This window comes from Solanum dulcamara, chromosome 9, assembly GCF_947179165.1.
Source record: "Solanum dulcamara chromosome 9, daSolDulc1.2, whole genome shotgun sequence".
Classification (NCBI taxonomy): domain Eukaryota; kingdom Viridiplantae; phylum Streptophyta; class Magnoliopsida; order Solanales; family Solanaceae; genus Solanum; species Solanum dulcamara.
The window spans coordinates 74883831-74910948 of NC_077245.1; the positions used below are offsets into that span (position 1 = coordinate 74883831).

A 27118-nucleotide genomic window follows, 5' to 3' on the forward strand; every position below is an offset into this window, starting at 1 on the left:
GAGAGGGCAATATCCCACAAGTCATGTCGTTAAAGGATAATAAGTTATGTGGTACACCAAGAGGGTATAATGCAATAAATAAAAAAAAACCTATGCGCATACTTTACGATGACACATTAGCTATCAATTTTTTTTTCTCTAAAAATGATAAAGAACATATGCCCCAAAAGGCATAACTTCAATTTCTGGACACTACAACAAATTATGAAAAATACTACACCATTTATCGCATAATTTAATTTCAACAAAATCTGTCTCGAGCGAGATAAAATTTTTCTAAACTTATATCAAACGAATTATGTCTATATAGAAAGGGTACTTTGATTTACAAATTTTCATTAAATAAGCACCAAAGACAAAATTTTAAAATTATCATATTTGAGGATAAGAATTAAAGACTACTCCAAAATAATAACAATCTATACAAAAACTTGGGATCATTTGCACTTTAGCCTCTATTTTGTGTTTTTCTTTAATTCTTACCCTTCATGATAATTAATTTTTTTTACGAGGCATAAGTTTATATATTCACATCATAATATCCCACGACGTCTTTAAAAAAACTCATGACTCACTTAAACATAAATTCGATTTCTAGTGACAAAAAATTAAAATGTTGAAAAAACACTCATTTGAAAGACAAACCGTGCAGGGAGTCCATTTGATCTTATTGGACCAGGCCCAAGTCAAAAGCCCAATAGAACTTTCAATTATCATTATATACCCTCAGAAAACTAATAAAATTACCAATCAGACCATTTAAACCTCCATTTTAGCAAAACTCTTCTCACTTCCTCTGAAACCCTTCTCACTTTCCCACTTTCACTGCTTTAACCTTTTTCCGGCGCCGCCACCGTCGACGGCATTATATTCTTCAGGTGCATTTTCGTCTTTTCCCATCATCTCTCATAGTAGTGAACAAACTCTTTTTGATTTGTTTAGTTTTCTACGCATCTTTTGCCCTAATCTTGATTTTTTCATGTAACTTTTGTTATGCTTTTTGCTGATTTATTCACTTTGTATCTATTGTTTGAGACTTTTTAAGTAATGGGTATTCGTTAAATGACCTGATTTTGTTTTGTTTTGCATTAAAGATTTGATTTTTATTTCCTTAATTTTTTGTTGTGGTAATAAGAAATTTATTCTTGGGGTTAAGATTTGGATTGCTGAGGACATGACCTTAGATTATAGGGCGTGTAGGACACGGATTAGGGTAGAAAGCTCGTAAGTAGTCATAGTATTATTGCTTCCTTCGATTTCTTTTACTCTCTTTTGTTCCTAGTACCTCGATTAGTATATTGTAGTATTGTAGTTTCTGTTTGTTACTATCTATTGTTTTTGGTTGTCTCTAAGATTAGGGGTAAGGACTGTGTATACTCTACCCTTCTCTGACCCCACTTTGTTGGACTACATTGGGTATGTTGTTGTATTGAGATTTGGGTTGCATGGTCTAATTCTTCTACATCATGTTGTAGATCAGTAGTTGTTTAGGGTTCACACTTGAATTGAAAAAGGGCAGTAGGTTTTATCTATTTTAGGGTTTGAATTATTTAAAATTATTCTTGAACCGACTCTGCAGTGTTCTGATATTACAACTGTTTTGTTGTTTTAAATAGTTGTTGAGATTCAGCTTCACACCTCCAATTTCTTTCTAATGGCGGTATGTTTTTTTTTTTTTTGGATTTGTTTTAATAATGTTTAGCTTGTGGATTCCATATCTAATGTTTTTTACGTTCTCAGATTGACAAACTCTTCAAAGATGAAGCCACTGAAGAAAAGGGTGAGCGAGCTAGGATGGTAAGTCTCATTTTGTTACCCAAATATGGGGCATTATGTGAGAAAGACAAGCTTGCTAGTTGCATTGCCATTATATACACACACACACATGAAGTTCTGCTACATTTTCTTACAGGCTTATAGAGGCTTAATTATGACTATTATTTTCAATTTTCTGAAACTATTTGACTGTTTCCAAATTCAGGCATCCTTTATTGGAGCAATGGCAATTGCTGACTTGGTAAAGACAACCTTAGGACCTAAGGGAATGGTAAGAACTGAGTTTTCGGTTATGTAATTTTGAGGTACTGAGAAGAGTTAGGATTGTGGTGGTTTTGACAGATACTACATTTTGTTGCAAATTGAATTTGCAGGATAAAATTCTGCAATCTACAGGTAGAGGACACAGCGTTACAGTTACCAATGATGGCGCGACAATTTTGAAGTCCCTTCATATTGATAATCCAGCTGCCAAGGTCCTTGTGGGTATCCTTGATATGTTTGTGTTCCTTGTTATTTTTCCCTGAAGTAAGTGTGTGGGCGAATTTAGTATGTAAATTATGGTGCAGTTTTTTATTTACTCTCTCAGTTTCAAAAAGAATGGTCTAGTTTGACTTGGCACGGAGTTTAAGAAAACAAAGAAGACTTTCTATCTTGTGGTCCTAAATTAAAGTTATGTCAAATGTACCAAAATACCCTTTAATCTTGTGGCCTTAAACACGCCACGTGGAAAGTTGAAATTGAAGTTTTACCAAAAAAGGAAAGGAGTCATTCTTTTTGAAACAAATTTAAAAGGAAAGGTGGCCATTTTTTTTTGAAACGGAGGGAGTATATGTTTTTTAGAATTGATATAATATTATTTGTTTGCACCCACGCTCCAAAAAGGTTGTATGGTGCACTTGGTTGAATGTTGAGTTATTTACCTAGAGAACTAGGGATCAATTCCTACTTCATACGTTTTTTCTTCTTTTTTTTAGTGGTGCGCCCATGTTCTAGAAATCCTAGTTCTGCATCTGTGATCATTTTTCTTATGGGCGTCGATAGTTCAGCTCTCTTGCTGAAGGTATAGTTGGATCATACCCAAAAACGAATCCACTCAACATAGTGTTTAATAGGTTCATTTGGACAAATGCATAAACAGGTATATGGGTTCAGAGGAAGATTACACCACAACTTACTTCCTCTTTCTTTTTCGGCTTAAGTTGTCATTTAAAATAAAGGTCAGACATGTACTACTTATTTAAGACCTTTTACAGATAGTTGAAGGAGATAGACACTGAAGCTTCATCATAGGAAAGATCCGATTCCTGGGGAACAAAATGATGTGATTTATGCAATGTTATACCTTGACCCTTTGTAAGATATCTCCAAGGTACAGGATGATGAAGTGGGTGATGGGACAACTTCAGTAGTTGTTTTGGCTGGAGAACTTTTGAGAGAGGCAGAGAAGCTGGTAAATGCAAAAATTCATCCAATGACAATTATAGCAGGTTTGTTCTGATGATCTGATGTCTTAACATATTTCATACAGGCATACACACGTGTATGTACCATTACTGCAGTACTTGCTTGCTATTTTGTCTTTCATTGGGCATCTTTTCTTTTATTTATTGAAGCATCCAGTGTACTTGCTTTCCAATGCTTGACGGTTGTTATTCTAGAAAAAGCTCGACTATTTTTCCTTTGATGATATTGAATGCTATGATAGGATTTAAGTTTGCACCAGAACATCAGTATATAGCTTCCTAGGTATCTGTACATTAGTAACATGAGTAGTGATTGAATGCTGAGGTCTTGGGATAATTTTTGTTTTTCATTGATTTCTTCCGCCTATCAGTCTTGGTGAGCAGAGAGTGCCTTGTAAGGACGTAGAAGGTACCTAGTGGGATAGTCGAGGTGTGATGTAAACTTGGTCGTATACCTACTTTTAAAAACTTCAACTACTATAAAGGAGATATTGCCTAGAGGCGGCATAAATTCCTTCACACCCCAGCATTTCCATCCAAAAACAGTTAAAATCCTTTTTCTATTCTGCTTATCAAGCCAAAACGTAGCAAGTTCCTATTTCTTAGTTATATTTTAAGTTAATAGTATCTGAGGTACCTAATCCGGTTCATACGTAGTGTACATATAATTATTTTATTTGTTTCTTTATAACAGGTTTCCGGATGGCATCTGAGTGTGCACGCAATGTTCTAGAGCAGAAGGTCGTGGATAACAAGCAGGATGCAGGTATTGTTGCTTGAGTTGTCAGTTGTGTGTAACATCATAGTAGAGAACCTACATTTAATGGCATATATTGATTTTGATTTTCCTTAGACTGGTATACCTCTTACTCTTTGAACTATGCCAGGATAACTTTTTTCTGGATGCTAGTAGCTGATAGTCAATCTAATCAGTCCAAGTGTTATTTATTTATCTTGCTTTACTCATTATGATATGGTCATTTCCGTTTTATGTTGCAGAGAAGTTTAGATCAGACTTGATGAATATTGCAAGGACTACCTTGAGCTCAAAAATCTTGTCTCAGGACAAGGAGCATTTTGCAAAACTGGCTGTTGATGCGGTTATGAGGTTAAAGGTCAATATTTCATCTGCTTTAACAACTTACGTAGAACAGATCTGCATTAATCAATATTCTAATGTGAATGAAACTTAGTTTTCCTCTTCCTTATCTATAAATAAACAGTCTTTCCTTTTTCCATCAAGCACTAAATATTTTTCTTCAAAGTGATTGAGATTTGATTTCTCCAAATTAGGACTTTTTTGCTTTCTTTAAGCGAATAGTTCATTAACTTCTTTATATTATCAAAATGTGGAAAATTAACATGAAGATGAGTCTGTCACTTATCTATTGGTAAAAAGATGTGTGTTCTCCCATTTACTCTTACCATCCCCTTCCGTTTGTTAGTTTTATTCATATATTGTGTTTTCAATCTTTTGACTAAATTGACTGTAATAACAGGGCAGTACCAATCTTGAATCAATTCAGATAATTAAGAAACCTGGAGGGTCATTGAAGGATTCATTTTTAGATGAAGGGTGAGTAAATAAACTCAAGAGTTCTTTTGGTTTGATCTATTTACTATTTACATGCATTGTTTTCCCATGTCTAGGCTCTTCTTTGATTTATCTGTTCATTCTCAAACATGGTAATTTCCGATTGAAGACATATGACTGTAGTGCTTTATTGATGCTTGCGTTTTTGTTCTTTGTTTACATTAGTGAAAACAGTCTGTTTATCCAATGTGATTCCACTGCAATTGTTACTGTATCCTTTAGTTGATGAACCTGATGTCGTATAGTTGGTTTTCTTGGGCCTTAACTAATTCTAGAAGAGTCTGCCTTGAGCCATCATGGCCCTAGGTTATTGTCTTGTGTTGGTCATCTAGGATGGATGTACAGAATCCTTCCACGATGCTCAGTTGACCTTGTTCCAGTACTTGGCTAGATTGGTGTTTGTTTCTTCCAGTACTTTCTAGATTAGAGTAGCTGAAAACACTCAATCCACATTAAATGATCCCAAACCATATAAGCCGGACTTGATTTAGAATTAATTTCTGGTGTTTTATACAAGTAATAAGTTTTTCCTGTTACCCCAGTCCCCCTCTCCGTGGAATATAAGTTTCTGCAGTTCCTTTTTCTCGTTGAAAGACAAATCAATGTGTCTAGGACAAGCTTTTCGTTACAGATTCTCCTTTGAAGTGGTAGTAAAGTTTTTTTTTTGTAGGTTTATTTTGGACAAAAAGATTGGGGTTGGCCAACCAAAACGCATCGAAAATGCTAAGATTTTGGTGGCAAATACTGCTATGGATACAGATAAAGTGAAGATATATGGCGCACGTGTTCGAGTTGACTCAATGGCCAAGGTTGCTGATCTAGAAGCAGCTGAAAAGGAAAAAATGAGGGAGAAGGTGCAAAAGATCATTAGTCATGGAATAAATTGCTTTGTTAACCGACAGCTGATCTACAATTTCCCCGAGGAACTATTTGCTGATGCAGGGATACTTGCAATAGAGCATGCTGACTTTGATGGTATTGAGCGGTTGGGTTTAGTTACTGGGGGAGAAATTGCGTCAACCTTTGATAACCCAGAGTCTGTCAAACTTGGTCACTGCAAACTTATCGAGGAGATCATGATTGGTGAGGATAAGCTGATCCACTTCTCTGGGGTTGCAATGGGTCAGGCATGTACAATTGTTCTGAGAGGTGCAAGGTGAGTTGATGTTACAGGTTACAGTGTCTGCCTTTTATTTTCATTTCTTTCACTTGTTTGTTCAAGCTTGTCATGCATAACTGTGATGTCCCTTGCGTGAATATTAAACCAAGACATTGTGGATGCCTAATTTTTACCTCTCCCATCTTTTAGGTTGTTTGAGCATTTGAATTTGTTTTAGAAGTCTAGAGATAATTATTTTTTATGTAAAGGAAAAAAAGAAGCATTGTTTGTTTGTTTGTTTTTACTTTTACTAGAGGACCTGCCCTACTCAGTGCTTGTGTTCTCTGAAAATGGAGCTGATGATAATTGGGCCACCTTGCATTGCTTCTGGAGTTTTGTGTTTTCCTTATTGGGTTTTAAATATGATGATGTGTTCTACTTGTGATGAATATCCTTGTTAACATCTCCCTTTGTTCTTATTTTCAGCCCTCATGTACTGGATGAAGCTGAAAGATCTCTGCACGATGCATTGTGTGTACTATCTCAGACAGTAAATGACAGCAGGGTTCTACTTGGAGGTGGATGGCCCGAGATGGTGATGGCTAAGGCGGTTGATGAACTAGCTAAGAAGACCCCCGGTAAAAGATCTCATGCAATTGAGGCTTTTACCCGTGCGCTTTTGGCAATTCCAACCACCATTGCCGACAATGCCGGGTTAGACAGTGCTGAGCTGATTGCTCAGCTTCGTGCTGAACACCACAAGGAGGAAAGCAACGCAGGAATTGATGTCATCTCTGGATCTGTGAGTAATTGATTTAAGATTTTTCAAATGAGCTTTGTTGTTACGCTATGAGTTCAGAACAGTTTTGAGTAGGGAGCTGTTCTGAGCTTGTTGTATCTGCTTTCTTTTTACTTGAATTTGCTTTAGTTTCTGCGATAAAATAAGTGCAACGATGGAAATGATAAAATCTACAACTGATGCAATATCCTTAAGTTCATATGCTTAATACGGTCAATACTTTCATGAGATGTCCTACATCTTTACGAAGCACATATTTCACAGTGCATCCACTCATAAGCAGAAAAGTATATCTCTCGTCACATCTTTTTTCCTTCTCAGGAGATTTCACCATAACCACCATTTAACTTGAGATAGTTGGTGCTTAATTTGTTTGCAACTCGATGTTTGATAAAGGCCATGTTTGCCTCTCCTTCTCTCTCTCTCTCTCTCTCTCTCTCTCTCTCGTTGACAAAGTCATTGTTTTCCTACACCTTACATAAGTGTTCCTTTGCTTTACTTGTTTGACAATAGTTCTATTGCTGACACTTTTAACGGTAAAGCAGCAGCTATTGGGGGCCTTACTCTGATCTCGTTTTTTCATGCCTAAAGGTTGTTTGCTAACTATAGAAATAAGAAACAATAGGTGATTTAGTTGAACATCAACCAAAATGGAAGAGATGGAATGGAACGTCTCTTTCCTTGTGTGGCTTGAATGGGAAAAGGATGAAGCAAAGATAAACTGGCCTTTGTTCTTCCGATTCAGGAGGGGACTTTCTTTTTGTTTTGTTTTGTTCTTTATGTTGTTTTCGTGGTCCTTAACAGTATTACAGTCTTCGTGATCATGTGCAGACTATCAAACTCTTGCTTGCTTATTGAGAGTAGTACTTGTCTAAATTTACTTATCCATCTGGGCATCTTTGACAGGTTGGAGATATGTCAGAGCTAGGAATATCCGAATCGTTCAAAGTTAAACAGGCGGTATTGCTCTCTGCCACTGAGGCTGCTGAGATGATCCTTAGGGTTGACGAAATCATCACTTGTGCCCCACGGAGGAGGGAGGGAATGTAAAAACAACATTGGTCATGTTTAAGCCGTTGAGATGACTCGTATTCTATTTATGGTTTGAGAATTTGAGGTGATAGATGTTGAAAGTGGTAAACGAACCAAAACAATAGATTGCTATTCGAACAATGCTAAAATGCACTATTCTGAGTAGGTTTTTGTGTTTTGAGGAAATGTTTTGGTATGTTTCATCATGTAAGTTTTTAAGAAAATGCATGTTTCTGTTACTCCTATACATATATTTGTTTTCAATTAACACTAGGAGATTTTTATTCATTTCAAGTACGAAAGAGTTGGTACCATTGTGTAAGTTATTATTCTCCACTGTATGTAAGTTGAAGTCAAACAAATTGTGCTTATCGACTTATACAACACAAACCAAACCTAAAAATTAGGATTCATGACAATTTAGTTCAGTTTAGTTAGTGATCCTGATTTGGTGAGTCCATTCTTCTGTGACTAATTATTGGCACCAACTCCTATATTTTGTCTCTGTGGACAGAGGAGAAAGGGGCTTGGCTGGAAGAGGAGTGTACCATGAGAGAAGCAAGGAGGTCTAAGGTAATCTGTCTTCTAGGCAAGAGTATCTCTTGAAGTTCATCCTCTTCATCATAAATGATCTGCTCGCCCTTAAATGATCTGGACCAATAAGGAAATCTCAATTCATTGGACCTTTCGATACAATCAAATAGAAAACCCCAAGGGTGCCATATTCTAGGAGCCCCTAACGATGTGATTGAATAAATACTCCAATGGGTTAAGGGCATGATAGAACATTTTTACAAATCGAAACTGAAATTTTCAAAACCATACTAGACGTAACATGAACCCCTCTAAGATAAAAGTTAAACATGCATGGAATAGATGATCAGCTTTTGATTAAATGAAGCAATTATCTGTCTTGTTAAATTAGTTAAAACATCAACATCTGAACTTGAACATCCAAGTCACAAGATTGAGAAATCATCTTTCTTCACACATCTTCAAAAAACCCCAAACAAGTTCAAAAAACTGAGGTCTAACATGCTAGTAATTTGCATCTCCGCAGTGCAACTGGTGGTATGCTGCCAAAAGCTAACATGTCCAACTTTATAGAAGCAGAATACGTGGTTCTTTCGATGTATTTTGGGTTAGAACTTGGACAATAAGATGCACTTCAAAGACTAGTATACTTCTGGCGAAAAGACAATCTTGCCTCAATGTCATTGGCTTGTAGTACAGTGTGCGACAGTGTTGGTAGTGGTAATGCCATTTTAGCACCTGCCAAACAAAATGCCATAGATACTTGAAAGAAATTATCCTACAAAAACCAAATCACGAAAAATATTTGTCAATCATTTTCCTGAATCTGATAAAATTAAGCACGTTGGGGTAGTGTTATAGAAAATATCTCCACTTTTCCTTGCAGCAAAAATAGCGGAGAAAAAAGGAAATAGATGAGTCCACGGATGCATGCACAAAGATCACAATGTTACTTCTTGTTTAGTTTTGGATGAGGTTTTCAAGCACTTGCAGATTAGAAGGGGGGTTGATCCTAAAATGGTTATTTTGCACGATATGCACACATGAAAAGTATGCCAACAACAACATACCCAGTGTAGTTCCACAAGTGGGGTCTGGGGAGGGGAGGATATACGTAGACCTTACCCATACCTTTGTCACAAAGGTAGGGAGACTGTTGCCCATAGACCTCAAACGAAATGAAATCAAAACATTATTGAAAAGAAAATAACGACAACAAAATAACAAGAGAAGTATGGCAAACTCAAAAACATTTGCACTGAAACGAAAAAATCTGCTAACCTCTATAATTTATGTTATCTTGACATCACGAAGAAGCCTAGCAGCCATCGCACCACATCTTCTAACTTCCCAATCACTAAGTTTTCTGTTCTCTAGATCCATAACCAGGTTGTTGTCTACCTTGCATTCATTGTCAGTCGGATCATTTTGATTAAACCCGTATTTACTTTCATCTTCATCTGATCCATGCTTAATTTCTCTGTCCGCAACCTCTTCATTCTGCTGCTGAGCCATCAGTCTAACAATTTCCGAGGTACTTCCTTGTGTCTTAAAGCTCATTATGTATAACTGGATGCTTGGGTGTTGGTACGTACTATCCATCTGCATAGAAGTAAGTCCAGGTGATAGAAAGAAATGTCCAAACATCTTAACTGATCTATAACCCTAAATTTTGGACATAGGACAAATTGGAGACGGAAAAAATCAGCTCAACGGTTGGAGCATTCGGTATCAAGAACTTAAAACATGGATAGACATCCATGGTCGATCTGATTATTTAATTGGAAGCCCCTTAAACAAAATTAACAAAACCATTTGCAAATGCAAAATTTACTGCAACTATCTCAAGTAAAAATTACCATAATTAAGTTCCACAATATACACATAACTGATGATAGGAGAATATAAGGCCTAGTTGACGGCTAGCATGAGATGTCAGTAGGATGCACTCGAAGTTAGTTACCTTTGCTTTTGGAACAGTTTTGACCTCAAAATGTCTCTTCCACATCTCAAGCATCTTTTCATGGACATTTGTCGATCGGATTTCATGACCCAACTGTAAATGAAAAGTTCATTAACAATAACAAAAAGAGAATAAATTCTGTAAGTTCTATAAAACTTTAGAGGATACAGCACCAAAATTGTTGTCTTCGGTCCAGACAGTGCAATTATTGTCTGCAAAAGTGGTTCCAAAAGATGCTCTGCATAAACCTAGTAAAGATAGGTAATTATTAGTGTAGATAAACTACAATAGAGAAATAAGACAGCTATTTCCTAGTAACTTTCTATTGATTAGTTGACAGCCAAGGGAAATGTTGAAGCGAATTTTAGATTGTAGAGAGACGCGTAACTATTCTTTTTTTCCTGTGTTTTAATCAGATGGTGGGGATTGGAATATTGCTTAAAGAAAACAATCTTGGAAAAGGAGAGACACATTGGCAATCATTAGGAATACACCTGTTACAGAGCACTAGATTCACTTAGAGAGAAAAAAAGACCTAAGATGATTTCTGGAAACGATACTAATAACGGCTTCTGCACAAATTTATATTTCATAAAAGATATCCGGTGTGCTGAAGAAACGAACAGCTTACTTTATCATGTCCTCATCTAAGAAAATTCCTACACCATCCACTCTGAAAAATCATATCCGAATTAAAAACTGTGGCACAAAATACCATACACCACTGAAACCAAATGAGAAAAGATGCACTATGCCCAATGGAAAATCATCATGGATACAGATTCCTTTTTGTTTTTACTAGCACTGAAATGTACGTACGATCATTGGTTCCAAAAACTGTGTGTCTCGCTTCTCTTAGCAGAATAACAATATTTCTTTTCAGTTCTCAGTGTAAAGCAAAGGCCTGCAAAGGAACAAGTAGAATTTGACTACCCTATCGAATATAAACTTACAACATCAGTCCCAATGATATAGTCGAACGGAGGGCCAACAGCCTTTATATGAGTTTCATTACCCCAATCCAACTCTGCAGCCTGTATGGAACCAAATGAATCTACAAGGAATATAGCTTTCAGTCAGATCATAGTATTTTCAACTACATCCTCTCAAAATTAAATTTGAAGAAGTCAACAGGACAAAGTTCAGTTTGCATATAAAAGTACAACAAATTATAGAGAATATACAGTTCAAAAAGCTAAAAAGATCCAAATGACGCATTAATTTGAAACCTGGATCTGAGATTGTCTGCATTATCCTGGAAGTATTACGCTCAACGTTTCTCATTAGCAATGGCAAAACCTCAGTTTGGTCAGTTGAAACTACATCACATCCAAGCAATGCCATGCCTGTGGAGATTTGTTCAATTTCAGATAAAGAATTATCTAACTGTAGATGGCATCTAAAAAATTGAGTCTAATAAGTATAGGCCACCTACCAAATCCTGCTACACCACAACCTGCCCCAAGTTCAATCACACGCTTTCCTCTCAATTTAGATGGAGAGAACCTTCCCTTTCGACAATTTCTTTCCTATAAATTCAAATCAAAAGTTTCCATCTGATAAAGTAATAGATGTACATGTAGAGATATAAGCTTGAATAACTGAAGAAAAAGACTTTTATTTAAAGCCAATGATCTCGATATTCCAGCCCCAACTCAGAAAAGGAAAACGAAGAAGGCAACTAAAAAAATCACATTCAGTTGTAACAAAAGCGGAAAAAAGAAGGAATACAGTATGGTAGCAAGGATAAGAAAATTATTCATGTCTTACAGTAATATAGAAACTCATATTATTTTTATGCGTAGCAGATCAAAACAAAGCAGTGTTGAGTAAATTGAAGTTGAAGCATACTAGAGGAAACTTTAAACCTTACCAGAAATTTTACTAAAACCATAGATGCATCCCAAACAGTAGTGCCTAAATGCTTCGAATTAGGATCCTGTCATAAAAAAAAAAAGCAAAAAAGGAAAGCCAATAATTCAAGATACAATATTGGAAAGAAGGTGGAGGCTGACCTCCAAAGAGAGCTAAGAAGGTAGTAAAGACAAATATTTTAACAAGAAACAGCAAGTTAAAAAAACTTATATCCATGCACTGTTTGGTAAAAGCAAAACCCTTCTAGATTGTCCAATTTATCGGGAAGTGCTTTGAGGAGCTGAAGAAATGTTGATAAGTATCACTGTCAGTGAAAGCTAAATTTCACTTTTTTCTTATGTTCATTGCATAATTTTTCGAGTAATTTCTCTCTTTCCTGTGGGAGAGCATCGTTCTAACTTTAGAGCAACTTAGTTGCTACCTCATCTACTTTTCAGTACCATTATTATTATTATCTTATTCTTCAACTGTATTACTACCGTTTTTTTTACTTGGGTTATCTTTGCTATTTTCTACAGTATTTTCACCATGACTTTTACTCTTGTATTTGTCAACCCTGACACCCCAGTTAGGAGGTGCGAGCGGTTGGATTTGGGGGCTATGCGGAGAGGTAAGGGTAGACCGAAAAAGTATTGGAGAGAGGTGATTAGACAAGATATGACGCTACTCCATATCACCGAGGACATGACCTTAGATAGAAAAGAGTGGAGATCGCGGATTAGGATAGAAGGCTAGTAGGGATAGAATGGTGTCTTGCCGTGTGTCGGTTTAAGGTGGTCGTAGGTCTAGGCGTGCCTTTATAGTTGTGTTGCTATTGCCTTTAATTATCGCAGTACTTTGCTATAGTTATTGTTCTTGTCTTGTAAATTTTGCATTGCATTTTTTTTTATTATTTTTTTTTTCATTATGCTATATATATTGTTTTTCTCTCGTACTTGAAACTGTGACTTTTGAGCCGAGAGTCTTTCGAAAACAGACTCTCTATCTCTATGAGGTAGTGGTAAGGTCTGCGTACATCCTACCCTCCCCAGACCCCACTTGTGGAATTTCACCGGATATGTTGTTATTGTTGTTTGTATTTGTCAACCCTATTTTTGATAACGCTTTTCATGAGCTAAGGGTCTAGCGGAAACAACATATCTACCTCACACGAGATAGGGATAAGGTTTGCGTACACCCCACCCTTCCCAACCCTCACTTTCACACTGGGTATGTTGGTGTTGTGTTCATTGCAAAATTTTTGTTCTTTAAGTCAAATAAAATGAAAATAATGATTCTCGTTTTCATTATTTATCAAGAAAACATGCTTTTCATTTAGTACCTCAGTATAGATACCAAAATTCAAATGGCATGAAATTAGGGGAATCGCTGTGGGTCAGTAGTCATAAACATAGCCAAAAGAAAAGAAAAGAAAGGATACATACTATATTCAAAGGCCCAATTACCTGGCAAAACTGAAGTTGATGACCTAGAACATCAATGAAAATTGAAGAAGTGTGTGGAGAATTTAACCTGGTATGAATTTAGACTTTAGACCACCAAATGACATAAACACAAGAAATCATAAGCAAGAAAAGACCAATATCTGTATGTAGGTAAAATATAGGTAATACATTTCACAAAAAAAGGGCGTATAATTAGGTACAATAATTTTGAGGAAACACAAGAATATGCGTACATTCTTTTTACAGATGTCATAAACTAAGTGATGATAAAACACAATTTCTCTATAATTTTGTAGTCATCATACTAAGAATGGTTTTCGCTAATCTACATAACAAACTACTGGTACGTATTCTACTAACCAAAATATGAAAAAGTGCGTGCAAATAAGCCTGATGTAACGTCATTACGTTTGGTTTTATCAACTAATACTAAACAGGCAAAGTGATCAGATTGATTGCATTTTCTAAATGGTGGTATATAAGCAAGACAAATCAACAACAACGCCACAGTCCCAAACAAGTCTAAGCAAGAGAGATTGATTCTGAAAACAAAATTACATTTTCCTTCAGCCTGGCATTCCAAGCTCATAGTCTCCTCTCCACCTCCCACTCCCTACGCCCCCAACTCCCACCACCACCGACTCCCTACTCCACCTACCTCATAGGTGGAGCCAGGAATTTGACGAAGAGTGTGCAAATTTTCTTTTAGTTGTGTTAAAGGTGTGCAAAATTAAATAAACACCCCTAATAACTAGCATCTAATCTTTGTACACCACATAATCTCCGGCAAAGGGTGCGTGCTGGAACACCCTTTGCCTAAGGTGGCTCCGCCCATGCCTCACCCCCTTAAGCCCCCAATCCCAATCCATCCCACCCCATAGTATCTTCCTAGTAGTGTTATCAAAATCAAAAAGCACAAAAAATGTTTAAGGTCCGTTGGGACTTTAAGCACGAAGTCCAAAATAAAGCGTGAGCTTTAATGAGGAGAAAACATACAAATATATATATGTTTAGTCCAAGACAAATTATTATAAGCATGAATGAACAAAGAAATTAAAACTAAATTACAATAAAAATGAAATATCAATTGTTCAATGTAGAGGCTCATTGGCAAGGAAAAACATGCCTTAGAATCTTGGCCATTGAAACACACATAATGCGAGGCGAAGCATTCAACACATTGTGTGACCCTCGCTTCATTAAACGTGCCATTGACAACACTACTTCCTAGATTACACATAAATATTCTTGGGATAATATTTTTTTTAGCTTACTTACCTATCTGCCTCCATAGAAAATCAATGCACAGAGTTGAACAACACTCAGCTGAAATTTATCTCTCTGTCAAAAACGAAAAAAAATGAATTTTACATTTTTTTACACGTGCTGAGACTTTGGCAAAATCGGTTCATCAGCAAGTAAAACAAAGAAAAAAATCTCGTGAAAAATTAATCAGCTCAAGTTAGATATTGCATATACCTGATCAAATCATGCGATTTCTCGCCGGAAAGTTAACTGAGTTAACAAAAGCTTCCAATTCGCCGTCGGGCGGCGGCGTTAATACGGAGTCCCTTTTTTACTTTTTACGCTCGCTGTGGTTGTACCATTTTTTCTTCAAAATTTGAATAAATATACACCTTCATTCTATATGGCATTTTACGTGATAATTTTATGCCGTACGTGTATTATGTCATATACGATATGTATGTCTACTTGTTTAATTTTATATAAGTTTAAGTGTCTATTTGTGCATACCCAAAGATAGAGTACATAAATATGAACTGAGATCAAGTTAAATGACATATTTATATATTATGTCTTTTTTCTTTTTATTTAAGTGTGGTTCGTTACACAATATAGGTCTTTTTATTGTCGTTTAATGATGAATTTATACGATACGATACAATAGAATTGAAGTAATAATCAAAATAAATATTGTATTTAGACTAACAATACAATACAATATAATGAATAACAACCATCCAAACAAGGTCTATTGTAATCACGTTGTTACCTTATGTCTTTTTATAATTTAATTATGGGAAAAGGGCCAAAAAAGTCATTAAATTATTTGAGATGAACAAAAATGCCCTTCGTTTATAATTTGATCCAAAAATGCTCTTGCCGTCAATATTTTGGTCAAAAATGCCCTTATTATTATTTAATGGGTCAAAAATGTCTTTTTTCAAATTAACAATAAGGAAATTTTATTCGAAAAAAAGCATTTTTGACCAATTAAATTAACAATAAGGACATTTTTGGACCAACCTATAAACGGAGGGCATTTTTGTTCATTTCAAACAGTTTAAGAGTATTTTTGATCATTTCCCCTATAATTATTATTATTTTTTATCATATTTTGTTGTAACAACTTAATCCCCATCCTATTTTATGTTTATCCTTTAAATTGTTGATGCATGATACTATGTAATAACAAAAAAGGATAAATTCTATTCAAACATTATATTAATCAAAATAACACCATACAATATGATATCATATAATATTATGTGATATGTAATTGGCATCCAAACAAGGTATTAGAAGAACCTAGGGTGTTCACAAGTCGATTTGAATCGGTTATTGGTGAAAATCAAAATTAAATTGTTGATGCATGATACTATGTAATAACAAAAAAGGATAAATTCTATTCAAACATTATATTAATCAAAATAACACCATACAATATGATATCATATAATATTATGTGATATGTAATAGGCATCCAAACAAGGTATTAGAGGAACCTAGGGTGTTCACGAGTCGATTTGAATCGGTTATTGGTGAAAATCAAAATTAAATCAATTTAATCAATTTTAAATTTATTAAAACCAAACCAAACCAAACCAATTAAAATATACATCCATCGGTTAGATTGTTATCGATTTCGATTTGGTTCGATTCGGTTATTAGCTATAAACAAAAATAAAAGAAACTATTCATTCAAAAGAGAAAAAAAAGACAATAATTCATTCAAAAAAATAAATTGTCTTCATTCTATTTTGGACCTTATAATTCTAATACTAAAACTTTAATTATTTTTAACTTCCCTATTATATTGTTAGCTAATTTAATGTACTAAACAACATAAACTTACTGAATAATGCATAAGCTAATGATATGATTGTACAAATAAAAGACGTATCATATCATATTATTTTAAATTAGTGTGCTGTATTTTTTGTATAAAAAAGTGTTCATAAAAAATAATATATTATTTATATATAATTATAAAATAATATGTATATAATTTATCGGTTCGGTTCGTTTATTTCTTCGATTTTTTTAAACAAAATCAAAATCGAACCAAATATTATCGGTTTTTAAAAATATAAAACCAAACCAAATAAAAAATTGATTTATTTGATCGGTTTGGTTTGATTTTTCGACTTGGATCGATTTTTACCCAAATCATGAACACTCCTAGAGGAACCAATAACATGTTTTATCATATTATTTTATTATAATTACCGTTCCTTTTTTAATATACTTTATCATGCATTTTTTGATATTTTGTCTTGGCTTCTTCACTCTCATTTTTTTTTTAAAATTGATTTGTAATGTCTTTAATTAAGCAAGAGATTTATCAAAAACAATCTCTTTATCTTCAAAATAAGGGGTGATCCCATAATTTCTACGAGGTAAAAGTAATGAGGTAGGTCCATGAATTTTCCTCAAGGGTTGAAAGGAACATTAAGTTGTTCGCAAAGATCAAGTCGATCCTTTTATCCCATATTTCACGTGATAGGATTTTGGAAGACCTTTGGACTTCAATTCTGCGTATACTATTATTTCAAACCGTATTTATGTAATTACATAGCCTCAAATGAGGGACGGGAAAGAGCCGCCGAATACCTATTTCCCCACTTTTTATCACAGCATCAATCTTTCAACTTCCACTATACCATTTTCTTGAACAAACTGAATATTCTGAACAAGAAAAACTCCATCAATGAATCCAGAAAGCTCAAATACTAACCAAACAAACCCCAGAAAAAGACCATTAATAGAAGAAGAACCTAACAAAGACAAACAGCCAACTACACTGAATTCCATGGTGGTAGCCATTGATCACAACAATCTCTTTTATACAGTCTGTTCTATATGTGAAAAGACTTTACCTGACCCTTCACCAAATACCCATTTCCCCAATTCTTCTTCTTCTTCTTCTTCAATACCCTTTTGCAAAAATTGCAACTTTAACCCTGCTTCTTCTGGTTCCAAACGCCTCTTTCGTGTTCTTGTATGTAAAGTTTTCTTTTTTTTTTCTTGTGTCTTTATGTGCAATTTTGATGCTTTTTTTTTATTGGTTTAACAAGATTTGATTATTTTTTTTGCAGATGTCTATAGCTACTGAGAAAAGAGTGGTTGTGGTGATAATGTTTGATAGGGCGGCTAGGGTTTTGTTTGGTTGTTCTGCTGATGAGTTCTTTGATTTTGCCAAGATTCACCCTTTCTCCGGTAATTTAAATTAATCTCCCTTATTCCACGTAATTTCCTTTTTTTTTTTTTTTACCTTTTATAGTTGTGCTGATGCACCATTGAGGAGGTGTGAGAGGTTGACTATAGCGGTTTTTAGGAAAGGTAGAAGTTGGCTGAAGAAGAAATAGGGAGGTAATTAGATAGGACATGCTTACTACGATATGACCCTACATAGGAAGCTATGAAGGTCGAGAATTAGGGGTAGGCGTTTAGTGAGTAGTCAAGAGGTTGGCTATAACGGGTTTTAGCAAAGGTAGAGCTAGGTCGAAGAAAAAATGGGGTAGGCGATTAGACAAAATATGACACATATTCAGCTTATTGGAGATTTAGGAAGTTATGGAGGTCAAGGATGAGGGTAGAAGGATAATAAGTAGTCGAGTGTTGTTGTACTTTTAGGCGGGAGAGACATGGGCTAGTCTACTCTGTGCATCTTCTCCTTATTTAGTGGCATTAGTTAGTATTCACATAGTATCTTATTCTTCAACTTTTAGTAGTCTCTATTGCTTATTTTGCATTGTTTCTTTTGCTATTTTGTTATTGTTATTTTCGTTTCAATCTGGCTTTGATTTCACTTCTTTTGAGCGGAGGGTCTATCTGAAACATTTTGTCTACCTCACAAAGGTAGGAATAAGGTTTGTACTGATAACAGCTTGTACCTTTTGGAATGCAATTGTAAAAGGTACAACAACAACACACCATATCCACAGCTTATACCTCACAAACATTTTGCCATTTTGTCACTTCTTTTACAATTGCATTCCAATTTGCAGTTTACAATGGCAATGTCATTTATGCTTGAAATAATTTAACGGCGTTGTTTGTAGGATATTTTTGGCTGCCATAGTGAGATGTCGTTATAGAGAACATATAATATAATATGAAAGTCGGTTCCAAAGAAAACTCACTCATTATAGTGAAATGTTGTTATAAGGATGACCATTATAGAGAGGTTTGACCGTAGACTGTAGTAGTTATATATTGTAGAGAGGTTTGACTGTAGACACTTTTTTTAGTTGTCTCTATCATCAAATCAAATAAGAGTGATATATTAAGTCTTCCTTTTGCTTTTGGAATTGTATGGAACAAAAAGATTGAAAGAAGCAGGAGATGATGAGAATTTTTCTGTAGGAATTGAAAATTCTAATGGAACTTGCTCCCTCTCTCCCGATTTATAGGATAGTATTTTTACTTGGAGATGTCCCAGAATGGTTGACACTATTTTATTGCCACACAACTTTCATGACTTCCAAGAATTCTAGTGTATTGATCTTATTTAAATTTCATATTTTTTGTTGAAATGTTTCTCCATCGAGCGAAACTTTAACTGTTACTTTAGTATTTCTTCTACCATTGCTAAACATACTTTATACGTTAAATTAATATCTTAAATTCCGTATCCCGTAAAACTTGTCATGTAAAATGGAACAGATAGAGTATTTGGTTATGGTCCTTAAAAGATTGTCCAAGAATCTTATAACTGCATCTCACAATGTTTTACTGGGCCATATGAAGAGGATTCTGATTGATTGAGATTGCTTTTATGCAGCTGCGTCTGCCGGTAAAGCTTTGGAGGGAGAGATGTTGAAGGTCACCTTGTCCCAACCAAAGAATGGGAATGCACGGCATCTGCGAGTGGTATCAGTTTTGCCATTGCGGACAGGTTTTCAGCCTGTGATTGAGACCTTGAGGGAACTATATCGAGCAAGAGGTGGTTCATAGCTATTGCATTCAGGTGTTTGTGTGTCAAATGTTTTTTGAGTAGCCTTAATGTTTGTGTACATCTCCATCATTCCATTGACAAAGAGAGCATGAATGCATCTTTTGTTAAACATTAGTTTTCTCCTTTAAACACTATTCTGAGCGTAGAAGACTATGGAGCGCGCTTCCATTATTAAAGTTATCTATCTTAATGAAAGCTTTAAAAATGTGAAATCTAAGTCTTCTGTAGCATCTCAAAGCTTGCTTGATGTGCCATCTAACAACATCAATAAACACGTGATCCTGTTTGCCATTCAATATGTTCAGTTCAATGAGGATATCTGCACATAAATAAACAATCTTGATGTTAATGAAATGGTTTTACAGAAATGCATAGGACAAGTATATGGTTGTTCAAACTGGAGAATTTTCTTCAAGTTTGACATGTCGATACTGTATGTTTCAGAGCCAGAGGAATAGGGGACATGGATGAGCTGTGTATTCATCTAGGTCTTAACTTGTAGGGTATTTTGATTTTTTCAAGCTAGTCCAAATATCTTAGCGTAGAATTTCCTTTAGGTCTGGTATGTCAATGCACAACCTGTACCAGAGCCCGAGGAATTGGGGCATTGTGTCAGCTTTTTATTTAAAAATTGATTTTTTCAAGCTAGTCCAAATATCTTAGTGTAGAATTTCCTTTAAGTCTGGTATGTCAATGCACAACCTGTACCAGAGCCCGAGGAATTGGGGCATTGTGTCAGCTTTTTATTTAAAAGGTTCACTCTCTACCTGTGAAAATTTAACTTATGCGGTCCTACTGTTTTGAGTATGAAATATTTGTAAGTATTGGGCATTTTAATTCAGTGTTGAAAGTGTTAGTTACATGTTCTGTAGCAATGTTAAGAACTGAAACAACCAATTCTTAACATTGGTTAAGCTAGATTACAAATTTGTTTCGTCAGTTCTTGTTGTATTGAGTGGCTTGCCTGTTTTGCTGTTTTCTTATCCCCTGAATCCTGTTTGAGCACAGTGCCCCTTATAGGTTTGAAATGATGAAGTAATTTGACACTGGCGCAATGCACATAATGCTAGATAGGAATAACAAATCACAAGAGTAAACATTGTGTTTCACTATATGTTGTAAAGCTTAATCCAATATCTGAGAAGAACATTCACCTGAAAAGGTGAAATGTATCTACATGATTTTCTATATTTTGCTGATACTATAAAGCTGGAAAACTGTTAATCTGTTTCAGTATGTGTGGTTCTTAAATTGATTCTTCACAATTTGCCTTCAATCCACCTCTGAAGCATTTCGAGTGCTGCCTTAGGTTGGTCCATCGGCACCATATGACCTGCATCGTGGACCTTGAGGAACGTTAGTGGTCCATACTTCTTTTGTACACCTTTCTCCTCACCGTCTACTGTGAAAGAAACAGATGGTGCAGTCTCGAAGCCTTTCTGCCCAGACCATTCTACTGCATGCACCCAATTTGAGTTACCTGTCCATTTCAAGAAACAATCATTTAGTCGTCAATTGACACCATTTAGATTTAACTTTCCTTGCCAATGAGCCTCTTCACACTTAATCAATTGATATTTCACTTTGTCTAATTTTGGACGAAACATATATGTTTATATTTTTCCTCCCTTTGCGTCTATTTTTATTAAAGCTCACGCTTTATTTGCGCTTTGTGCTGAAAGCCACAACAGACCTTAGAGCTTTTTTGCGTTTTCCTGTTACAGGTGAATGAAGCTTACCAAGCCAGTTGCAGATAAGGTCATACTCTCCAGCGTAAATGAGTAGATTGATACCATCCTCAAGAAGTTGAGGAATACCGACTTCAAGATTCTTCATCCAGTCCTTCTGCATCGCCTGATAAACTGAAGAACTACATGAGACAAAATCAATAGCGATGGGAACACCGAGGGCTTTCTTAACTTGGTTATCGTTGAGGTAAGTTTCCATTCTCGAGAAGTCATAGCAGAGGTTACCCTCGCAAGTCTTCCGGATATCATAGTACTGCAGGTAAAAAAGTCCCAAATCCATTAGACAGTTATAAAACATTTATGCCTGTAGTTATATGACACCATTGTTTCGTTAGATAAAACTCAAAGAAGTTGCGTGTTCTTACGTTTTTGTCGCCCACAATGTCCATTATATTGTTGAAGATGCTTGTGCAATCACCAAATCCCTTCAAACAAGCATCTTCACTACCATTTCCTGGCAATATTTTCACATTCAAAGGCTTTTTCTTTTTCTTTTTCGAGTTTAACTTCCATATACTGACAATGTTAAGCAGTATAAAGACTTACCACAAAGCTTAATTTCTTGTTGACATTTTGGATATAATTGGTTTATATAATCGTAATCGGTTTGCTCGATCAATTTCATATCCAAAGCATAGTCAGTGTAAGCTTTATACTGGATTTCTGGGTTGGTGAGTCCATTACCAATGGCAAATCCCTGATCAAAATAGGCATGTAAACATATATAGTCCAACCAAAACAAGTCGAAAAAAATAATCCGAAAATCGACTTGCTATAGAAAAAAAAGTACCTTGAGGTTTATGTGAATTCCTTCTTTGTTTTTATTTCCTTGATGAACTCGAGAAGCAAATGCAGGAATATAATGTCCAGCATATGATTCTCCAGTAATGTAGAAATCATTATTGACATACACAGGATGAGCCTTGAAGAAGGCCTATCATATCGTAAAATACATCGTATATTTCAAGAACGATTCGAGATGATAACAATAACAACATACTCAGTGTAATTTTACAAGTGGAATCTGAAAAATATCGAGAAAAAAGGAAAGGGGAACAAACCTGTAGGAAATCATAAAGGTCGTTGCTTACACCAGTTTCATTGTGACGAATGTCACTTTGATCTGAAGTATAACTGAAACCAGTTCCAGTTGGTTGATCAACGTATATAAGGTTTGACACCTGTTGATTCGCAATAAGTAAACTCGATTCGCAATAAGTAAACATGAATATTATTTTTCGAGTTCAACTTCAATACACTGATAGTGTAAAAATTCTTTATACCGCTATTTTGTACGAGTAAAATCCTTCTTATTCTTTCAACAAAATGGTGCACTAAGAACGGATAGTGAAGGGTTGTAATGTAGGCAGGCCTATGACTAATTTCACAATTCGAATTCATGTCCTATAGATCATACAAAGATTATATTTTATTGTTGCTCTGGGGTTCAACATCAAAACACAATCACTCAAACGTATCTTTTTAAAACAACGCGGTCATTCTTTAAAAAAAAAAAGTCTTATGCATGAAGCATTTCACATTTACACAGAAGAGTTGTACCCAAAACAAGTATAATATAGGAAAGTGGTTGATTAAACTTGAACTCGTGGCTTATAAATTATAAGGAGATAATCAATGGCGAAATTAAAATTCAAGGGGATTTAACATCTATTATATATATGCACAAAAAATAAATCTTAACCTTATATATATATAGTGTTATTTCTCCGGTCCTGGAGATAACTTAACTATTTATTCTCAACCAATAAAAAAAGATTCTTTGAACAATATTTTTGACAAAAAAAGAAAAAGAAAACAAAGGTAAGAGGGCATTAGCTTTTCATTTCTGTGGAGGCAATTAAATGAAGATATAAAAAGTCATCCAAGTCAATAACAAGAGTTGAACTACTTTTGAATTCAAGTTTTTTTTTTTTACTAATATAAGTCACAACTAATGAATAGCAAAACAGTCAAAGAAGATTAGTTAGTTGGTGAAAAAAAGTGACTTTGCATGAAACAAAAAAAAAAGTTCAATGAATAAATAACAAGTTGCTAATATAATAATTTTCATATTCAAAAAATATCTTTGTTAATAATGCTATAGTATTAAATTAGGAAAAATCCAAAAAATATTTACCTTGTCCCAACCAAAATTATTCCAGACAAGAGACATGTTGTTTGATAATTTAAAAGGTCCATTTTCATAAAACAAAGCCAATTCACTGCTACATCCTGGTCCTCCTGTTAACCATATCACCACTGGATCATTCTTGTTGCTCCTTGATTCAAAGAAAAAATAGAACATCCTAGAATAAAACAAAAAAATAATAATCTTACATTAATAAAACAATCTATGATGAAAAACAACAAAAAATCTATGAAATAGAATAGTCTGATATATAAAGTATTTCGCGTTCATTTGTGTAGGTTTGAGGACAGATTGTATCTCAAGTGGATGTAATGTAAGTCGTCTATTAGTAACTTATAGGTCAGATATAGATAACTTTAGCGTCACTTCTAGACTCGTCTTTTGACAAAAAAAAAAAAAAGGGATAGCTCGATGGAAAAAATATTCTACATTCATATAAGGTTCGAAAAAGGATAGTACCCATAAGAGATGTAATTTAATTAGTCTACTCTGACGTGAATATCTGTACAAAAATAGGATGACTCCATGGCTTGACTTAGCGACCTATAGGTCAAGCAAAGACATCCTATATCGTTGCTTCAAGATTTTACTTTTGAACAAAAACAAACAAAAAAGGAAAGCTCAGCGAACGAAATATTTGGCTTCCTTACACAAGGTCGGGGAAATGACTGCATCCCAAAGGAGTGTGTAAATTAATCAGCTAACGCAAATATCAGTAAGGCTGATTCCACGACTCAAACCAACAACCTATAGGCCAAGCAAGAGACAACTTATATCATTACTCCAAAACTCCTCTTCTAAACAAAAAAAAAGGATGAAATCGCACAATTATGTAAGGTCCAAGAAAAGACTGCATCGCAAGGGATGTAATCTAATCAATCTACCCAAATGCGAATACCAATCAAGCTAATTTTACGCCACAAACGCGTAACTATAAAAGATCATGAGAATTTTACTGTTGCTCCAACACATGACGAAAGAAACTCAGTAATGACATTGAAATATATAATAATGAAAGATAAATATCAAACCTTGCAGCTTTAGTGTGTACAAGAGGAAAATAACCAGCATGATGACCTAAGTCTTGGACTGTGGAACCAGAATCACCAAGATAAGATAAATTCAATTTCTTCTCAAATAATCTCTCCTCATAATTATTAATACTATTTTCCTTTGAAGAAACTATATTAATATCATGTTTAGGGAACAAATTAAGTTGACTAATCAATTTTTCACCCATTGTTATTGCAGTTTTTTTTGAACTAATATCATCATAATGAGATTGCAAGAAAAATTTGGGTGATAATGAAAGGGCAATTTGGGAAAATGAAACAAGAAATATAGCAACAAAGAGAAGAGAGAATAATGAAGATGAAGAAGACATTTTTATTTTATTTTTTGGGACAAGATTTTGAATGAAGAATTATTTGAGTTTTTGAGATTATTTATAAGGAAGGAATATGAGTGTGAAATGATTTATTATTATAAAAATAACTGTGTGAAAAAGAAAGAGGGAGGAAAGTGGAGGAAGAAACATGGGATTTAATGTTTTATTTTAAAATGCTATTAATTTGGACAATTATCAATTCTTGGTGGGAAAAATAGGTGCATGAAAAAGGAAATGATACATATTCTCTATTCACATCTTTTTGGGTTTTATCTATTTTTATTTATTATATTATATAGGATTTGATATTTATTAAATATTTATAACAAAAGTACATATTTTATTTCTATCGAGTAAAGAGGCTATTTTCAATAAGACACTCGACTTAATTAGGGAATGATATATATATTCCTTATTCACATCTTTATACTTTTTTTTGGTTTTATCTATTTGTATTTATTATATTACATTATATTACAGAGGGTTCGATTTTTAATTAGGGATTTGATTAAATGAAATTAATTTCACATTTTGGGTCATCTTTCATTCCACCTTAAATATACAATACATTGTTTTTTTTTTAGTCCTTTAGGTCCTCAACTATTGATAATTGTAGATTTTGGTCCATGTAATATATATAATGTGCAATTTTGCTTCTTCTGCTTGTAAATTTTCACAAATTTAATGAATTATTAACTGTTAAATTAATTAAATATGATCATATGTTATGTTGAATTTGTATTATTACTTCATGTTTTGAGAATAATTAGTTTTAAAAGTAATTTAAAACTTTATTTTTCGTATATTTCAGAAGATTGATTATGGTGTTAATTACTTATATTATCTCAATCACTAAAAAACGTTTACATGATTATTATAGATGGTTTTAATTAGCGATAATTAATGATGTTAAATAATATATAAATGGATATATAATATTTAGAAACTTTGACTACTGAAGGGTAATGTGTGTACACAATATCTTAAGGATCTGTCAATTCCACTAATTATGAAAAATTATATATTTCGGGAAATTAATGCTATAATTAACAATTTAAGTATATATGTGGTTTCTGTAAATCCAATTTAGTCACATAAATATATCGTCGTATAATTAAATGTACTTAATTAAATGAAAATAGAAGTACATAACTCTCGCAATTCTCCTTTTGTTTTTGATTCGGTGTCTGATATCTATTTTGAGATTCAAGTAATCTGAGCTTCAACTAATTTGGATTAATATCAAAAAATTCCACTTTATGGTTTAACTAATCCGAATTCATATTAAAAAATTAATCCTATTTTAAAATCGATTAATTCAGATTCTTGTCGAAAAATCCTAATTGAAAATCGTACTAATCCATATTTGCATTGAAGAGCCCCACTTTGGGTCGCTTCAAAAATACTTCTTTGAAGATAAAACGCTTTTTATCAAATGTAATTCTATGCTTAATGTTCGAATACGAAATATCTGATTAAGAATTATTCATATTGCTCTTAATTAGTAAAACGTGGCCCTTAAAAAATGCATACGCAAGGACTGTGTGCCCTTAAAGTAACCAGAAATTAATGTTAAATTATTCCAGCTTATGTTTCACGTACTAATATATTACGTCGCGCAGTAGAAAAAGTTTTATCTTTAAAGTGGATTTTTTTATATGGATTCAAATTAATTCAATTTCTAAGTGAATATCAGACAGCGAATAAGAAAAATACTATTGCAAAACAAAAAATATATATATCATTAAACTTATTTAACAAATGGATTATTAAATAATCTTGATAGTTAAAATTATACAACGATCAATTTTATATCTTGACTAATTATTCTATTTCTAGTGTAATTGTTACTTTTTATCAGCACTAATACTGAATAACTTTGTAAATCAATGCTTAAACAAATGTAAAATGATAGAAATTATTGTACATTTTATTTCTTTTTTTTCTTATTATCAATACCTTAAAGATGGGGGATATTGACTTGACCTTAAGAAAAAATTCCTTGATTTTGTATAAAAAAACCAAAAAAAACGTCTCAAGTCATATTGT

General features: G+C 34.1%; 4 protein-coding genes across 6 annotated transcripts; 2 read left to right on the top strand and 2 right to left on the bottom strand.

The window, feature by feature from the left end:
* The first annotated feature begins 762 nt into the window (after positions 1-762).
* On the top strand, positions 763-8013 carry LOC129902526 (T-complex protein 1 subunit beta). Its single transcript, XM_055977819.1, has 12 exons — positions 763-878; positions 1617-1660; positions 1741-1797; positions 1982-2047; positions 2151-2262; positions 3138-3266; positions 3937-4008; positions 4242-4357; positions 4742-4818; positions 5507-5992; positions 6422-6737; positions 7641-8013. Exons 2-12 carry the CDS (start codon positions 1655-1657, stop codon positions 7782-7784), a joined length of 1581 nt encoding a protein of 526 aa, XP_055833794.1. The 5' UTR covers positions 763-878; positions 1617-1654; the 3' UTR covers positions 7785-8013.
* A 617-nt stretch (positions 8014-8630) lies between these two features.
* On the bottom strand, positions 8631-15191 carry LOC129904031 (uncharacterized). Of its 2 annotated transcripts, none has more exons than XM_055979558.1 (11): positions 15063-15191; positions 14862-14924; positions 13584-13650; positions 12137-12202; positions 11699-11792; positions 11493-11609; positions 11217-11317; positions 10437-10511; positions 10264-10356; positions 9582-9902; positions 8631-9038 (listed from the first exon to the last, which is right to left on the bottom strand). In XM_055979558.1, the coding sequence occupies exons 2-10, from the start codon at positions 14873-14875 to the stop codon at positions 9591-9593; spliced, it is 939 nt and encodes a 312-aa protein (XP_055835533.1). In that variant the 5' UTR covers positions 14876-14924; positions 15063-15191; the 3' UTR covers positions 8631-9038; positions 9582-9590. The 2 variants fall into 2 exon arrangements, with proteins under 2 accessions (XP_055835533.1, XP_055835535.1); XM_055979560.1 differs by having other exon boundaries at positions 8631-9078.
* A 2117-nt stretch (positions 15192-17308) lies between these two features.
* On the top strand, positions 17309-21897 carry LOC129902519 (uncharacterized). Of its 2 annotated transcripts, none has more exons than XM_055977809.1 (4): positions 17309-17826; positions 17924-18044; positions 19612-19797; positions 21510-21897. In XM_055977809.1, exons 1-3 carry the CDS (start codon positions 17536-17538, stop codon positions 19782-19784), a joined length of 585 nt encoding a protein of 194 aa, XP_055833784.1. In that variant the 5' UTR covers positions 17309-17535; the 3' UTR covers positions 19785-19797; positions 21510-21897. The 2 variants fall into 2 exon arrangements, with proteins under 2 accessions (XP_055833784.1, XP_055833785.1); XM_055977810.1 differs by having other exon boundaries at positions 17310-17826; positions 19612-19773.
* Positions 20874-25106, bottom strand: LOC129902518 (serine carboxypeptidase-like). Its single transcript, XM_055977808.1, has 8 exons — positions 24714-25106; positions 23671-23839; positions 22595-22714; positions 22324-22467; positions 22080-22230; positions 21899-21987; positions 21525-21786; positions 20874-21265 (listed from the first exon to the last, which is right to left on the bottom strand). The coding sequence occupies exons 1-8, from the start codon at positions 25064-25066 to the stop codon at positions 21045-21047; spliced, it is 1509 nt and encodes a 502-aa protein (XP_055833783.1). The 5' UTR covers positions 25067-25106; the 3' UTR covers positions 20874-21044.
* Between the last annotated feature and the right edge of the window lie 2012 nt (positions 25107-27118).

What these genes read in the sequence shown, in the direction of transcription:
- LOC129902526 (XM_055977819.1), top strand. An exon ending in AGCTGCCAAGGTCCTTGTGG is followed by an intron (nt 2,263 to 3,137) that starts GTATCCTTGATA and finishes ACCCTTTGTAAG; the next exon opens with ATATCTCCAAGGTACAGGAT. An exon ending in TCCAATGACAATTATAGCAG is followed by an intron (nt 3,267 to 3,936) that starts GTTTGTTCTGAT and finishes TCTTTATAACAG; the next exon opens with GTTTCCGGATGGCATCTGAG.
- LOC129904031 (XM_055979558.1), bottom strand. An exon ending in ATATCATTGGGACTGATGTT is followed by an intron (nt 10,512 to 11,216) that starts GTAAGTTTATAT and finishes TATCTTTACTAG; the next exon opens with GTTTATGCAGAGCATCTTTT. An exon ending in AAACTGTTCCAAAAGCAAAG is followed by an intron (nt 9,903 to 10,263) that starts GTAACTAACTTC and finishes ACTTCTATGCAG; the next exon opens with ATGGATAGTACGTACCAACA.
- LOC129902519 (XM_055977809.1), top strand. Translation starts at nt 17,536, where the DNA reads ATGAATCCAGAAAGCTCAAATACTAACCAAACAAACCCCAGAAAAAGA. An exon ending in AACGCCTCTTTCGTGTTCTT is followed by an intron (nt 17,827 to 17,923) that starts GTATGTAAAGTT and finishes TTTTTTTTGCAG; the next exon opens with ATGTCTATAGCTACTGAGAA. An exon ending in CAAGATTCACCCTTTCTCCG is followed by an intron (nt 18,045 to 19,611) that starts GTAATTTAAATT and finishes GCTTTTATGCAG; the next exon opens with CTGCGTCTGCCGGTAAAGCT.
- LOC129902518 (XM_055977808.1), bottom strand. Translation starts at nt 25,066, where the DNA reads ATGTCTTCTTCATCTTCATTATTCTCTCTTCTCTTTGTTGCTATATTT. An exon ending in ACCTTTATGATTTCCTACAG is followed by an intron (nt 22,468 to 22,594) that starts GTTTGTTCCCCT and finishes ACGATATGATAG; the next exon opens with GCCTTCTTCAAGGCTCATCC. An exon ending in GAATTCACATAAACCTCAAG is followed by an intron (nt 22,231 to 22,323) that starts GTACTTTTTTTT and finishes TATTTTGATCAG; the next exon opens with GGATTTGCCATTGGTAATGG.